Genomic DNA, 17640 nt, shown 5'->3' with positions numbered 1-17640 from the left:
AAAGGTACACACCTATCTAAATAAGGTCCCACAGTTGTCAGGTCATGTCAGAGCAAAAACCAAGCCATGAAGTCGAAGGAATTATCCATAGAGCTTCTACAGCATTGAAGGTCCCCAAGAACAAAGTGGCCTCAATCATTCTTAAATGGAAGAAGCTTTGAACCACCAAGACTCTTCCTAGAGCTGGCCGCATGGCCAAACCGAGCAATCGGGGGAGAAGGGCCTTTGTGAGGGAGGTGACCAAAACTTGATGGTCACTGACAGAGCTCTATAGTTCCTCTGTGGATATGAGAGAAGCGTCTAGAAGGACAAACATCTCTGCAGCACTCCACCAATCGGGCCATTATGGTAGAGTGGCCAGACAGAAGCCACTCCTCAGTAAAAGGCACATGACAGCCCACTTGGAGTTTGCCATAAGGCACCTAAAGACTCTCAGACCATGAGAAACAAGGTTATCTGGTCTGATGAAACCAAGATAAAACTCTTTGGCCTGAATGCCAAGCATCACTTTTGGAGGAAACCTGGCACCATCCCTACTATGAAGCATTGTGGTGGCAGTATCATGCTGTGGGGATGTTTTTCAGCGGCAGGGACTGGGAGAATAGTCAGAATCGAGGCAAAGATGAATGTAGGAAAGTACAGTGATCCTTGATGAAATCCTGCTCCAGAGCGCTCAGGACCTCAGACTGTGGGGGAAGGTTCACCTTCCAACAGGACAACGACCCTACGCACACAGCCAAGACAACACAGGAGTGGCTTCAGGACAAGTTTCTGATTGTCCTTGAGTGGCCCAGCCTGAGCCTGGGCTTAAACCTAATCCAACATCTCTGGAGAGACCTGAAAATAGCTGTACAGCAATGCTCCCCATCCAACCTGACAGAGCTTGAGAGGATCTGCAGTGAAGAATGGAAGGAAACTCCCCAAATACAGGTGGGCCAAGCTTGTAGCGTCATAGCCACGAAGACTCGATTCTGGAATCGCTGCCAAAGGTGCTTCAACAAAGTAAAGGGTCTGAATACTTATGTAAATGTGATATTTCAGTTTTTTATTTTAAATAAATAAATTAGCCTGTTTTTGCTTTGTCATTATGGGTTATTGTTTGATAAGAAAATAATGATGGGCCATACGCACTAGCATCTAGGACCTGTTTCAAATGGTCACTTTTATGGTCAACATAAACACTTCATATGCGCACATGCTCCAGAATGGGAATAATATCCTTTCTATTTGATTCAGCTAAGTTCAGTTATATTGTTTTTAATATACATTAATCAAATCAATCAAATGTATTTATAAAGCCCTTTTTACATCAGCCAATGTCACAAAGTGCTCTACAAAAACCCAGCTTAAAACCCCAAACAACAAGCAATTCAGATGTAGAAGCACGGTGGCTAAGAAAAACTCCCTAGAAAGGCAGAAACATAGGAAGAAACCTAGAGAGGAACAAGAGTCTGAGTAGTGTCCAGTCCTTTTCTGGCTGTGCCGGGTTGAGATTATAACAGTGCATGGCCAAGATGTTCAATCGTTCATAGATGACCAGCAGGGTCAAATAATAATAGGTGCCGTAGAGAGAGAGTCGATAACAGCAGGTTCGGGACAAGGTAGCATGTCCGGTGAACAGGTCAGGGTTCCATAGCCGCAGGCAGAACAGTTGAAACTGGAGCAACAACACGACCAGGTGGACTAGGGGCAGCAAGGAGTCATCAGGCCAGGTAGTCCTGGGGCATGGTCCCAGGGCTCAGGTCCTCCGGGAGGGAGAGAGAATTAGAGGGAGCATACTTAAATTCACACAGGATACCGGATAAGACAGGAGAAATACTCCAGATATAAGACTGACCCTAGCCCCCCGACACAAACTATTGCAGCATAAATACTGGAGGCTGAGACAGGAGGGGTCAGGAGACACTGTGGCCCTGTCCGACAAAACCCCTGGACAGGGCCAACCAGGCAGTATATAACCCCACCCACTTTGCTTAATGACACGCCCCCACACCACCAGAGGGATATCTTCAAACACCAACTTACCCTGATATAAGGCAGGGTATAGCCCACAAAGATTTCCCCCACGGCATGAACCTGAGGGGGGCGCCAAACCCGGACAGGAAGATCACGTCAGTGATTCAACCCACTCAAGTGATGCACCCCTCCTAGGGATGGGATGGAAGAGCACCAGTGACTCAGCCCCCGTAATAGGGTTAGAGGCAGAGAATCCCGGTGGAGAGAGGGGAAGCGGTCAGGCGGAGACAGCAAGGGTGGTTCGTCACTCCAGTGCCTTTCTGTTTACCTTCACACCCCTGGGCCAAATCGGAGAGATGGGTAGCAGCAAGCCCATGTAATGTTTTGTAGGTTAGCAGTAATACTTTGAAATCAGCCCTTGCCTTAACAGGAAGGCAGTGTCGAGGCTAGCACTGGAGCAATATGATCAAATTTTTTGGTTCTTGTCAAGATTCTAGCAGCCGCGTTTAGAGCTAACTGAAGTTGATTTACTGCTTTATCCGGGTAGCCAGAAAACAGAGAATTCCAGTAGTCTATTCTAGAAGTGACAAAAGCATGGATTAATTTATCTGCATCATTTTTGGACAGAACTTTTCAGATTTTTTTGCAATGTTAAGAAGATGGGAATAAAGCTGTCCTTGAAATAGTCTTGATATGTTCGTCAAAAGAGAGATCAGGAATTCCGAGGTCCTTCACAGTTTTATTTGAGACGACAGTACAACCATCGAGATTAATTGTCAGATCCAACAGAAGTTCTCTTTTTTCTTGGGACGTAGAACTAACATCTCTGTTTTGTCTGAGTTTAAAAGTAAAATATTTGCCGCCATCCACTTCCTTATGTCAGAAACACAGGCTTCCAGAAAGGGCAATTTTGGGGCTTCACCATACTTCATTGAAATGTACAGCTGTGTATCATCCGCATAGGAATGAATGTTAACATTATGTTAAAATATATGGTGAAAACAATAGTGGTCCTAAAACGGAGCCTTGAGGAACACTGAAACATACAGTTGATTTGTCAGAGGACAAACCATCTACAGAGACAAACTGATATCTTTCCGACAGATAAGATCTAAACCAGGCCAGAACTTGTCCTTGGAGACCAATTAGGGTTTCCAATCTCTCCAAAAGAATGTGGTGTCAAAAGCAGCATTAAGGTCTAGGAGCATGAGGACAGATGCAGAACCTTGGTCTGACTCTATTAAAAGGTAATTTACCACCTTCACGAGTGCAGTCTCAGTGCTATGATGGGGTCTAAAACCAGACTGAAGCTTTTCGTATAAATTGTTTGTCTTCAGATAGGCAGTGAGTTGCTGTGCAACAGCTTTTCAAAGGTTTTTGAGAGGAAAGGGAGATTCGATAATTTTTCATTTTCTGGGTGAAGTTTTGGCTTTTTCAAGAGAGGCTTTATTACTGCCACTTTTAGTGAGTTTGGTACACATCCGGTGGATAGGGAACCATTTATTATGTTCAACATAGTAGGGCCAAGCACAGGAAGCCGCTCTTTCAGTAGTTTTGTTGGAATAGGGTCCAGTATGCAGCTTGAAGGTTTAGAGGCCATTACTATTTTCATGAATGTGTCAAGCGATATAGGATTAAAAAACTTGAATGTCTCCCTTGATTCTAGGTCCTGGCAGTGTTGTGCAGACTCAGGACAACTGAGCGTTGGAGAAATAAGCAGATTTTAAATAATGGCACAGGACTTATAAGCATATCTTTTCAGCTAAATGAACAAGCCTATGGCATTGAGCATTGCCAGATAACATACAGTAGACCAACTCATATTCTGTTCTTATAAAATAAATTGTTATTCATATCATAATGTTTCTTTAGACCTGAATAAATAAATAATGGATTTATTGTGATGTTTTCCAATTTAATGAATTCTGGTTCATAATTTTAGTTAGTTTGTGACTATTTGGTCCCCTGTGTGATGTCACAGGCTTGTCTAAGTGTATTGGTAGTGATTAGTCTTTGTTAATGTGAATGTTCTATGCCAGGTGTATAGATGGCTAACTTGAGCTTGAGTATTGATTGATTGCTGAAGGGGAAAAGGCAAACGGGCCTGCAACTGGGCCATATCTGATTGTCGCATAGTGGGCCCAAAGCCGAAGGACTGGGTACTTTTTATCTCATCTGCAGAGAAAGGTTTCCATTGGATAGGTACTGCAAGTCTTCGATAAATGAATGTGCCTGTCTCATAAAGAACAACAGGCTACTTTGAAAGTTGGGGTGTCAAATTGAATTCAAAGGCTGTATGACTACAGTGAAGTTTAATGAAACATTATATTACGTAAGACAAGTATCTTTTCCAAAACTTTGGACGATTAATGAATGGGATAGTAATTGCAGTTGTTTGTTACTGTGTCACATTCTCTTATCTGCATTCCCAAAAAATTATGAAGTAGTTCTGGTTACAGGGGAATTGAAAACATCCTCACAGAATTCAAGCTCTTGGTAAGGAGGCATTTGAAATCAAGTAAAATTGAAATCTACTACCTACTACCCATAAATGGCCTACTACCCATAAATGGCAGTGATTGCATCGGGAATAATATACATTCATATAGAACATTTGAAACAAAACCAAGCCATTCTATATGCAGTAAAGCTGTGCTGGGGTATGTTTTTCTCTTCTTCCTTGTAACACCAACACATCTTTTGTCTTTTATTTATAAGTAGACTGATCCCGCCACTAAATCAACTGGATCTACTAAGAAATCTGAAGAGCAAGTCGGGACTGTCATTCAGGTCAGAAACAAAATCTGAATTCATCATTCATGGAAAATATAGTGTGCTACTATATCTATAAAAAAATATAGCATCAATACTACTATATCAGATTTGACAGATTATTGACAATATAATGTACTCTGTGTGTGTGTGTGTGTGTGTGTGTGTGTGTGTGTGTGTGTTTTGTGTTTCCTGACCAAACAGGAAGGAACCCCAACCGGAGTCCTCCCCAAGGTCAGTATCAAAACATAATTTTACAACGAGGTCAAAATAATCTATTTCACTCATCTCCAACCCAAATTTTTGGTCAGTTCCAAAGTCGACACTGAACCTGAAGACTGTTCAAAACAGTCACCAACGTTGAGAGTACCAGCCATGTCACTAAGGTGACCAACACTCGACCAAACAAGTCCTACTGTTTCTAGTTGATCACATATGGACTATTTCACGGTTATATATGGTCAGGTGCAGCAAAGAATAACATAAGAAAGCGTCAGCTGGCCCAGAATAGAACAGCACACCTTGCCCTTCACTGTACTTAGTGGGTTTAACGCAACGCACAATGTTACAGTGCGTTCACACCTCTTGACTTTTTCCACATTTTGTTGTGTTACAGCTTGAATTGAAAATGGATTCAAATTCGTTTTTTTTGTCACACACATTACCCCATAATGTCAAAGTGGAATTATGTTTTTCAAAATTAACAAATGAATAAAAATGTTAACAAATGAATAAAAATGTAAAGCTGAAATGTCTTGAGTCAATAAGTATTCAACACCCTTGTTTTGGCAAGCCTAAATAAGTTCAGGAGTAAAAATGTGCTTAACAAGTCACATAATAAGTTGCACTGACTCACGCTGTGTGCGATAATAGTGATTAACATGATTTTTGAATGACTATCGCATCTCTGTACCCCACACAAACAATTATCGGTGAGGTCCCTCAGTCGAGCAGTGAATTTCAAACACAGATTCAACCTCAAAGACCAGGGAGGTTTTCCAATGCCTCGCAAAGAAGGGCACTTCTTGGTAGTAAAAATTTAAAAAGCGGACATTGAATATCCCTTTGAGCATGGTGAAGTTATTAATTACAGTCGTGGCCAAATGTTTTGAGAATGACACAAATATTAATTCCCACAAAGTTTTCTGCTTCAGTGTCTTTAGATATTTTTGTCAGATGTTACTATGGAATACTGAAGTATAATTATAAGCATTTCATAAGTGTCAAAGGCTTTTATTGACAATTTCATGAGGTTGATGTAAAGAGTCAATATTTGCAGTGTTGACCCTTCTTTTTCAAGACCTCTGCAATCCGCCCTGACTGATGGCAGCCCATTCTTGCATAATCAATGTTTGGAGTTTGTCTTAATTTGTGGGTTTTTGTTTGTCCACCCGCCTCTTGAGGATTGACCACAAGTTCTCAATGGGATTAAGGTCTGGGCCACTTAGTTATCACTTTTAGTTTCACTTTTGCCTTATAGCAAGATGCTCCATAATGCTGGAAAAGGCATTGTTCGTCACCAAACCGTTCCTGGATGGTTGGGAGAAGTTGCTCTCAGAGGATGTGTTGGTACCAATCTTTATTCATGGCGGTGTTCTTAGGCAAAATTGTGAGTGAGCACACTCCCTTGACTGAGAAGCAACCCCACACACGAATGGTCTCAGGATGCTTTACTGTTGGCATGACACACTTCTCCGGACAAGCTTTTTTCCGGATGCCCCAAACAATCGGAAAGGGGATTCATCAGAGAAAATGACTTTACCCCAGTCCTCAGAAGTCCAATCCCAGTACCTTTTGCAGAATATCAGTCTGTCCCTGATGTTTTTCCTGGAGAGAAGTGGCTTCTTTGCTACCCTTCTTGACACCAGGCCATCCTCCAAAAGTCTTTGCCTCACTGTGCATGCAGATGCACTCACACCTGCCTGCTGCCATTCTTGAGCAAGCTCTGTACTGGTGGTGCCCCGATGCCGCAGCTGAATCGACTTTAGGAGACAGTCCTGGCACTTTCTTGGGCGACCTGAAGCCTTCTTCTCAACAGTTGAACCGCTCTCCTTGAAGTTCTTGATGATCTGATAAATGGTTGATTTAGGTGCAATCTTACTGGCAGCAATATCCTTGTCTGTGAAGCCCCCTTTTTGTGCAAAGCAATGATGACGGCACGTTTCCTTGCTTGACGGAGGAAGAACAGTGATTCCAAGCACCACCCTCCTTTTGAAGCTTCCAGTCTGTTATTCGAACTCAATCAGTATGACAGAGTGATCTCCAGCCTGTCCTCGTCAACACTCACACCTGTGTTAACAAGAGAATCACTGACATGATATCAGCTGGTCCTTTTGTGGCAGGGCTGAAATGCAATGGAAATGTTTTTTGGGGATTCAGTTCGTTTGCATGGCAAAGAGGGACTTTGCAATTAATTGCAATTCATCTGATCACTCGTTATAACATTCTGGAGTATATGCAAATGTCCATCATACAAACTGAGGCAGCAGACTTTGTGAAAATGTATATTTGTGTCATTCTCAACTTTTGGCCACAACTGTACACTTTGGATGGCGTATCAATACACAGAGTCACTACAAAGATACAGGAGAGGAAGGAAACTTTTTGTCATGAATACAAAGTGTTATGTTTGCAACAAATCCAATACAACACATTACTGAGTACCACTCATATTTCCAAGCATAGTGGTTGCTTAATCATGTTATCGGTATGCTTGTAATCGTTAAGGACAGGCACATTTTTCAGGATGAATAGAAACGTAATAGAGCCAAGCACAGGCAAATTCCTAAAGGAAAACCTGGTGAAGTCTGCTTTCCAGACAATGGGAGATGTATTGACCTTTCAGCAGGACAATGACCTAAAACACAAGGCCAACTCTACACTGGAGTTACTTAAGAAGAATGTTGGCCGTGTTACAGTTTTGACTTAAATCTACTTTGAAATGTCCATTGCAAGACCTGAAAATGGTTGTCTAGCAATGATCAACAACCATTTTGACAGAACTTGAAGAATGTTCACAATCCAGGTGTGGAAAACTCTTAGAAATGTACCCAGAAAGATTCACAGCTGTAATCACTTCTAAAAGTGCTTCTACAAAGTATTGACTCAGGGGTGTGAATACTTATGTTAATGAGATATTTCTGTGTTTAATTTTCAATATATGTGCAAAAATGTTTTTGTAGATGGGAGAATGTTTTTTATCAATTTAATCTATTTGGAATTCAGGCTGTAACACAACAAAATGTAGAATGAGTCAAGGGGTATGAACACTTTCTGAATGATTTTTATATAGAGACATGGTCACATGGAACTCCCATCTCATTTTACAATCTGCAAAATGAGCTTTAAAAAACAAATAAAACAGTACCACATGACCCACGACTCCCCCCGCTCTGACCTAAATAACTTGTTTGTATATACAGTGCACCCCTTAACTTTTAACCACATTTTCTTACATTACATCCTATTCTAAAATTGATTTGATATTTTTTTGCCCTTCTCAATCTGCACACAATACCCCATAATGACAAAGCGAAAACATGTTTAGACATTTTTGCAAATGTATTGCAAAGAAAAAACAGAAATAGCTTATTTGCATATGTTTTCAGACCCTTTGCTACGAGACTTGAAATTGAGCTCAGGTGCATCCTGTTTCCATTGAACATGGTTGATGTTTCTACAACTTGCACACACCTGTCTATATAATGTCCCACAGTTGACTGTGCATGTCAGAGCAAAACCCAAGCCATGAGGTCGAAGGAAGAGCTCCGAGATGGGATTGTGTCAAGGCATAGATTTGGGGAAGGGTACCAAAAGAATTCTGCAGCATTGGAGATCCCCAAAAACACAGTGGCCTCCATCATTCATAAATAGAAGAAGTTTGGAACCACCAAGACCCTTTCTAGAGCTGGCTGCCTGGCCAAACTGAGCAATCGGGGGAGAAGGGCCTTGGTCAGGGAGGTGACCAAAAACCCGATGGTCACTGACAGAGCTCCAGAGGTCCTCTGAGGAGATGGGAGAACCTTCCAGAAGGACAACCATCTTTGCAGCACTTCACCAATCAGGCCTTTATGGTATAGTGGCCAGACGGAAGCCACTCCTCAGTATAAGGCACAGGAAAGCCTGCTTGTAGTTTGCCATAAGGCACCTAAAGGACTCTCAGACCATGAGAAACAAGGTTCTCTGGTCAGCTGAAACCAAGATTGAACTCTTTGGCCTGAATACCAAGCGTCACATCTGGAGGAAATCTGGCACCATCCCTATGGAGAAGCATGGTTGTGGCAGCATCATGCTGTGGGGATGTTTTTCAGCGACAGGGACTGGGAGAACAGTCAGGTTTGAGGAAATGATGAACAGGGTCAAAGTACAGAGAGATCCTTGACGAAAACCTGCTTCAGAGTGCTCAGGACCTCCAGATTGTGGCAAAGGTTCACCTTCCAACAGGAAAACAACCCTAAGAACACAGCCAAGTCGATGCAGGAGTGGCTTCGGGACAAGTCTCTGAATGTCCTTGAGTTGCCCAGCCAGAGCCTGGACTTGAACCTGATCTAACATCTCTGGAGAGACCTGAAAATAGCTGTGCAGCGACACTCCCCATCCAACCTGACAGAGTTTGAGAGGATCTGCAGAGAAGAATGGGAGAAACTCCCATACTCAAGAAGACTTGAGGCTGTAATCGCTGCCACAGGTGCTTCAACAAAGCATCCCGGAGTCGCCTCTTCACTGTTGATGTTGAGACTGGTGTTTTGGGGGCACTATTTAATGAAGCTGCCAGTTGAGGACTTGTGAGGAATCTGTTTCTCACTCAATATTATTATTTTTCACAACTCATTCAGGACAATCCGTTACCATGGTAGCATCCACATTAACGTAGAAGTGTAATCTGAAACACAGCCAAAACAAACAGCAAATGCATCCAACATGTTTGTAGAGTCACAAGCTTGATGTCATCATTGGATGCAAGGAATGTGGGACCAAATGCTAAACTTTTGACTACTTTTAATACACATACAGTGCATTCGGAAAGTATTCAGACCCCTTGACTATTTCCACATTTTGTTACGTTACAGCCTTATTCTAAAATGAATTAAATTGTTTGTTTTTTCCTCATTCATCTCCACACAATACCCCGTAATGACAAATAATGACAAAGTGAAAACAGGTTTCAGACGTATTAGTCTTATTTGTATGTAGCTCTGTCCTTGAGCTGTTTTTGTCTATCAATGATTTGTATTATGTTATGTTTTGTATGTTGTGTGGACCCCAGGAAGACTAGCTGCTGCATAAGCAACAGCTAATGGGGATCCTAATAAATAAACAAACAAACTTCTTTGCATTCAAGGATTGTGTCCCAAATGGCACCCGAAATTCGCAACATAGGGAATAGGGTGCTATTTGGGACACAAACAAGGACACAACAACACAGAGAGCCTGTGGGCTACCTACTGACACTAGTCCCTTTTTTTTTACCCATCAAATTTCTGACTAATGCTGCATGACGGCGTGGCGTCAATGACAACGTTATTTATGAGCGTGGCACAATGTTGTGCTCTGACCTTGTCCTCTCATGAACTCGTGGCCATGCTCATAAGTAGTGCACATACTTACTCAGGAGATTTAGTCATACGGTCACCAATATGTTGAGCTTGTGAGTGTGAAAAGGACTGGGTAAGGTGTTTGTGTTTTAGACAAGTCCTATAAAATGAGATTTATTGAAAAGCATATTTTAACTGATTACTTACTGCCAAGTAATTAGAGTAACTTGTGAGGCGTCTGTTGTGATACTCCGACAATATTCAGTTGGGGCTGAATGAATGCAATACCAAAACATTGTACAGCTAGTAAACCACTACATTTGGCAACATCAATAGCATCTGATTACCATAACTGCAAGTTGGTAAATAAAGATCTGCATGAATACACAGAACAACACTGACTCGTATTGATTGAGTGGCGATCACATGACATCTCCTCTCAACGTCTCTTGATCCCCTGACCCCTCCAGTCAGAAGGTCAGCCTGAAGGAGCGTGTTTTCTCCAGTCCCCGGAGCTCAGGGACCAAAGGGAAAGGTTCACCCCAGGGCCCCAGTGGACAAGGCAGCCAGGGTCAAGGCCAAGGCCAACCCATTCACAGGTCCCCCAGCGCCGACAACAGCAATGAAGACAGCCCCAACAAAGTGCCCAAGAGCTGGAGTTTCGGAGAACGCAGCCGGGCACGTCAAGCCTTCCGCATGAAGGGCGCCGCCTCGCGCCAAAACTCGGAAGGTAGGAGTATCTTTACACAGTGTGTTTCTGTGGTACTTGATATGTTGAGTTTCCGTCTAGCTTTTGAATGATGTGTTGTTCTGTGTGGCTTTAGTGTTGCAATGTCATCCAAGCGGCCGTCTTGGAAATGAGTTTGTTTGTGTGGTGTGATGTGCTGTGCTGTGAGAGTTCAAATTGCATGTTGTGTTATGTGCTGTATCCATTGTGGCCCTGTTCTTTCCCGGGTGTCACACTTTTTTTGTCTATTATCTGTGGTATCTTTGTTACCTTTCTGTTTGGTTCCTTTGAAACAGACTTGGAACAGTACAATTAGAGAAAGACATACAGTGTGGTGATTGTGTTCTGCTGATGTCGTTGACGTTTTAAAGTTAGGTGACAGAGACCAGTTATAACAATGGTCATAATGCCACTTAATGCTGTCATAAGGATTTGGTTGGCTACATTACTCTGACTATAGCAGGTTATAACAAACCTTTGAACTGATGATGACAGTGTAATAACGGCTGTCCTCTATATAGCTCTATAAAACAGTTTCATGGCGAACTCATGAGTTCCCATTACATGTCTTATAACAATCCTAGTGGTAGTATATTATGAGCATTGTCACCACCCCTTAAAGTATTTAGATGTTCAAGTCTTAAAGTGGTTAAGTGTTACTGTTAATTAAGCATAGATATGAATCATGAATTAAACAGCATGGCAGCATATGTTTGCCCTACACGAGGCAGTTCTGTTAAACATGTCCGGTCTGTTTTATGTGTCTGTGTTCATCCAATTGTTGCTCTCGATGGCGTTTTTCTCTGTACGTTGACAGAAAACAATCATTTGATGCACGCTAGGCAAAACGCAATCCTCATCGATTCCTTTTCGTTTCTCTATTTGACGGTGTGCTAAAGTGCTGATTGAGATGCAGGATGAAGAATTCAGACAGAAGAGCTCACCAGGTCAGGCAAACAGAGATGCTTGTTTCAACATCCACAATCAACACACCGTTAAGCAATATATAAAGGGATTTATTACCTCATGTACAGATATGCTATCATGTTTTGTTTTTGGTTTGTTGTGCATTTTGGGCTGATTTCCCAGACACAGAAGCCCAGTCTCTGACTAAAAAGCATGCTCAATGAAGAATCTCCATTTTTAAAGTGTCTTCCAGTCCAGGATTAGGCTTGATCTGTGTCTGAGAACCCAGCCCATGTTTGGAATTCGTTTTTTTTATTTGTTCCGTTTGGCAAACTTTTAATTTAATTTTTTACTAGGCAAGTCAGTTAAGAACAAATTCTTATTTTCAATGACGGCCTAGGAACAGTGGGTTAACTGCCTGTTCAGGGGCAGAACGACAGCTCGGGGATTTGAACTTGCAACCTTTCGGTTACTAGTCCAACGCTCTAACCACTAGGCTACCCTGCCGCAGCTGTAAAGACGTTAGAATATAGTACAGGATAACATCTATTTTTATTTGCTGGCAATGGCATCACCTTCCTGTTGTCTGTTTGATTTACTTTGTTTTTGATTATGATAACATCATCATAAACCATGTACTGTCAATACTAATCACCAGAACTCATGTGAGTAATCAGATTTAGACGTATTTTTTTTATTTCTGTCCAAATTCTCCCAAAGTGTCTAAAATGTATTGTGTAGCTCAGTGGTTCCCAAACTGTTTTTATTGTCCCGTACCCCTTCAAACATTCAACCTCCAGCTGCGTACCTCCTCTAGCACCAGGGCCAGCGCACTCTCAAATGTTGTTTTTTGCCATCTTTGTAAGCCTGCCACACACACACTATACGATACCTTTATTAAACATAAGAATGAGTGTGAGTTTTTGTCACAACCCGGCTCGTGAGAAGTGACAAAGAGCTCTTATAGGACCAGAGCACAAATAATAATCAATAATTGTGCTCTTTATTTAACCATCTTACATAAAAAAACTTATTTGTTAATTGAAAATTGTGAATAACTCACCACAGGTTAATAAAAAGGTTGTGCTGGAAAGGATGCACATAACTTTGCATTGTTGGGTTGTATTGGAGAGAGTGAAAATCATTTTTCACGCAGTCTGTGCCTGTATTTAGTTTTCATGCTAGTGAGGGCCGAGAATCCACTCTCACATAGGTACGTGGTTGCAAAGGGCATCTGTGTCTTAACAGCGCGATTTGCCAAGGCAGGATACTCTGAGTGCAGCCCTGTCCAGAAATCTGGCAGTGGCTTCTGATTAAATTAAATTTTCACAGAACAGCTTGTTGCAATTTTGATGAGGATCTCTTGTTCAGATATCGGTAAGTGAACTGGAGGCAGGGCATGAAAGGGATAACAAATCCAGTTGTTTGTGTCATCCGTTTCAGGAAAGTACCTGTGTAATTGCGCACCCAACTCACTCAGGTGCTTCGCTATATCACATTTGACATTGTCCGTAAGCTTGAGCTCATTTGCACACAAAATTATGTAAACATCTGTGTGTTGTCCTTGTTAGTGCAGACAGAGAAGAGCTCCAACTTCTTAATCATAGCCTCAATTTTGTCCCGCACATTGAATATAGTTGCGGAGAGTCGCTGTAATCCTAGATTCAGATCATTCAGGCAAGACAAAATATCACCCAGATAGGCCAGTCGTGTGAGAAACTCATCATCATGCAAGCGGTCTGACAAGTGAAAGTTATGGTCAGTAAAGAAAACGTGTCAGTACTTTGCCCCTTGATAACCAGCACACTTCTGTATGTTGTAAAAGCATTACATGGTCGCTGCCCATATCATTGCAGAGTGCAGAAAATACACAAGAGTTTAGGGGCCTTGCTTTAACAAAGTTAACCATTTCACTGTAGTGTCAAACTTATTTCAAGCTGTCAGGCATTCCCTTGGCAGCAAGAGCCTCTCGGCGGATGCTGCAGTGTACCCAAGTGGCATCGGAAGCAACTGCTTGCACGCACGTTACCACTCCACTATGTCTCCTTGTCATATATTTTGCGCCATCAGTACAGATGCCAACACATCTTGACCACCAAAGTCCATTTGATGTCACAAAGCTGTCCAATATCCTCTCCTGTTGTCCTGGTTTCCAATGGTTTGCAGAAGAGGATGTCTTCCTTAATTAACCCCCCATAAACATAAAGGACATATACCAGGAGCTGTGCCAGGCCCGCCAAGTCTGTTGACTCATCCAGCTGTAACGCATATAATTCACTGGCTTATATGCAAAGCAGTAATTGTTTCAAAACATCTCCTGCCATGTCACTGATGCATCGTGAAACAGTGTTGTTTGATGAAGATATTGTCTGTATAGTTTTTTGGGGCCTTTTGCCCCAGCAGTTTCCCAGCCATATCCACGGTAGCAGGAAGAATTAAGTCCTCCACAATAGCATGGGGCTTGCCTGTCTGTAATGGGTGCGTACTGGCGGCAGAGAAGTCAGACGCAGGAGAGCAAAAACTGTGTTTCCAACGGTGCAGTTTAATAATAAAAACCCACCGGAAACCAGAACAATCAATAAATGGGTACAAAACCCGACACACACCAGACATAACGTGCACAAGCACTACAATAAACAATACCGGACAAGGACATGGGGGGGGAAACAGAGGTTTAAATGCACAACCTGTAATTGATGGAATTGAAACCAGGTGTGTGGGAAGATAAGACAAGACAAAACAAATGGAAAATGAAAGGTGGATCGGCGATGGCTAGAAGACCGGTGACATCGACCTCCGAACGTCGTCCGAACAAGGAGAGGGACCGACTTCGGAGGAAGTCGTGACAGTGTCCTAGCAGTGTCCTCCACTCAGTGTCCTCCACTCGGTAGCTCACCATATAAGACGCTTCTAGTCCCTTCTTATTAGTGGTATCTGTTGGATTTATACATGTCTTACTACTCGAAATTTGTCTTAATTCTCGCTCAAAAAACTCCTGTGGCTTCGTTTTTCAAATTGGCATGTTTTGTTTCTAAATATCTGTGCAAGAGTGAAGGTTTCATCGAGTTGTGAGATAGTACTTTTACACATATAACACACTGTGCCTGAGGAAAGGCTCTACTTCGAATATAAGTGAACCCCAGAACAATGTAGTTGTTCGGTGCTTTCCCGGGTAAGGGGGCAGTAGCTCTTCGGTGGCACCAGATTCACAACTTTCAGTGTCCATGCTAGCTGGGCTAACAACATACAGTGGGGCAAAAAAGTATTTAGTCAGCCACCAATTGTGCAAGTTCTCCCACTTAAAAAGATGAGAGAGGCCTGTAATTTTCATCATAGGTACACTTCAACTATGACAGACAAAATGAGAAAAAAAATCCAGAAAATCACATTGTAGGATTTTTAATGAATTAATTTGCAAATTATGGTGGAAAATAAGTATTCCCGCGAGACAGTAACAGTTAATTTGATTGGATGTTAATTATTTGACTAGGCTACCTGTATTTGACATTGTGTTGTTATTTCGGCTGAAAACTAGATGGTTTAATTTTATTTTTGGCAGTGAAACAAGGCTACTCAGGCGAGAGAAAAAAACTCACCCACGTGTATAGATGGACTAAATGGACTGTTTGAAAATGTGAATAAAAATGCTTAAAAAAAAAAGTTTTGTTTAAAAAAAGAAAAGAATTGTGAATCACATTTTTACTTGGTGTACCCCTGATGTACCCCTGGGGGGTTAGGGAATACCTGGCGTAGCTCAATAAAGTTACTTTATTTGTGCCCTGGTCCTATAAGAGCTCTTTGTCACTTCTCACGAGCCGGGTTGTGATAAAAACACACTCATTCTTCTGTTTAAATAAAAGTATCGTATAGTGTGTGTGGCAGGCTTACAATGATGGCATAAAACAACATTTAAGAGTGCGCTGACCTTGGTGCTAGAGGTTGTATGCAGCTGGAGGTTGAATGTTTGAAGGGTTATGGGACTATAAAAGTTTGGGAACCATTGAGCTACACAATACATTTTAGACACTGGGAGGATTTGAACATGAAATGAGAGAAATCTGCCTAAATCCGATTTCTCACATATGTTCTGGTGATCAACCAGATCAAAATAATGCTAAATGATGCTTAAAACAATTTTCTAAAGTTATTATATGGAGTTAAATTAGTGCCAAAAACCGAGTGTGCATGTAATCAGTGTTGTGCACTTATCAGTCTCTCATTGATTTCAGTCTCATGCCATTAGCTGATGACTGTTGCAAAATTATTTGGCTAAATTACAGCAATCATTTAGTAGCATGGTTAAGGTAACATCTCAACCTCAGTAACAAGCCATAACAATCTGTCAGTTTATAGTAATGACTGTTACTGACCTCTGTTGATATGTCTGTTACGTCATGATTATTATTACTCGGTAAAACAGCAATTCATTTTGGATTCCCAGACTAGTAAAAAAAAAAAAAGAATTGATAGGACTCAAGTTAACTGTTACATTTCAGTTAGCCTGACATGATGCCTCTATAACACAACACGATCATGACAAATTATAGTGTCAAAATGATGACATAAAGCCTGTCACGATATGTCATTACCATTTTGCAAAGTGACGTAACACTTACAAAGCGAGAACTGTGAGACATTTGAATCTGATTGTATGTTTCGACACTTCATAATGCCATCTGGGCTTACATGTAATGGGATACTGTAGCAGGCCTTATGCCACTTCTATGGCAGTCTTATGAAGGCATTATGATGCTGCATTTACTGATTTCCACTGCCTGTAACTCTAATGCAGCAACCAGTTGTGACTTGGGAGGAATCCTCAACTGCACACCTTTGGAAAACAAAAGATCCGACATGCTTACTTACATGTTACAAAGTGCAGTTGTGAGAGACCTACTGATCATTTATCACAAAACCTACAAATATGTTTCATAGTTGTAACACTATGCACATAATATGTTCAAGTATGTGACATTAGATTGATCCATCCTTTGGGGAAATGCTTTTGAATATACTGATTTGGCACTATTTGACCATTGTACAATATATCACATCTTGTCATATCTGAGCATTGAAATGAATTCAAATCTGACAAATATACCAATGTGTATACTTCTAAATGAGTTGGCTGCTTTACAGAGTTGCTGCTTTAGCCTCATTACGATACTATATCAGTTGGGTCATGTTCATATGAAGCCTTAGCTTAAACAGCTTTGGAACCTTGTTTTCAGAGTGACATTTTAATTGAGTTTGCTTGGTAACTTATTTTAACATCCCGATGCAAATTTCCACAGCTTTGTCACTGGTTGCTGCATGACAGTGTAGGGTTTTCACTGTCAAATAACCATTGTGACAACATTCCTTTTCACAATTTTGCTTTAGAAACAGTGACTGCAACTAGTATGAAAATCTTGGTAACACTTTCTGTGAATGCCCTAATCATGAGGAAATGTAAGCGCCTATGTTTTGCATTATAATGGATTTTGCGTATTTCTTAAGGGGTTATTAAATCCTGTTGCAGCAGTCCTTTCTTCTTCAGTCCATTCCACTAATTACTGTCCTAAACTACATTTGATGCCCATCATTTTTACTCATCACCCCACGATGCAGATCTGGCCAATACCCCTGCTGTCCATATTGCATTGTACCTTCAGAGAGATTCTGTAATACATGACAAGATACCCACTGAGACAACTGAATATCACCACTGCCCTCGGGTTCTTTACATCATGATATTGTATATAA

General features: G+C 41.5%; 1 protein-coding gene across 1 annotated transcript in view; it reads left to right on the top strand.

The window, feature by feature from the left end:
- The window catches only part of LOC115142832 (potassium voltage-gated channel subfamily KQT member 2-like), an 82452-nt gene that overhangs the window by 50168 nt on the left and 14644 nt on the right, over positions 1–17640 (top strand). Inside the window, exons 9-12 of the mRNA XM_065001650.1 lie at positions 4675–4746; positions 4933–4962; positions 10733–10992; positions 11889–11936. Of these exons, the coding sequence (XP_064857722.1) occupies positions 4675–4746; positions 4933–4962; positions 10733–10992; positions 11889–11936 (410 nt within the window). The remainder of the gene's footprint in view (positions 1–4674; positions 4747–4932; positions 4963–10732; positions 10993–11888; positions 11937–17640) is intronic.

This window comes from Oncorhynchus nerka, linkage group LG15, assembly GCF_034236695.1.
Source record: "Oncorhynchus nerka isolate Pitt River linkage group LG15, Oner_Uvic_2.0, whole genome shotgun sequence".
NCBI lineage: Eukaryota > Metazoa > Chordata > Actinopteri > Salmoniformes > Salmonidae > Oncorhynchus > Oncorhynchus nerka.
This window is presented reverse-complemented; position numbering and strand designations above follow the sequence as displayed.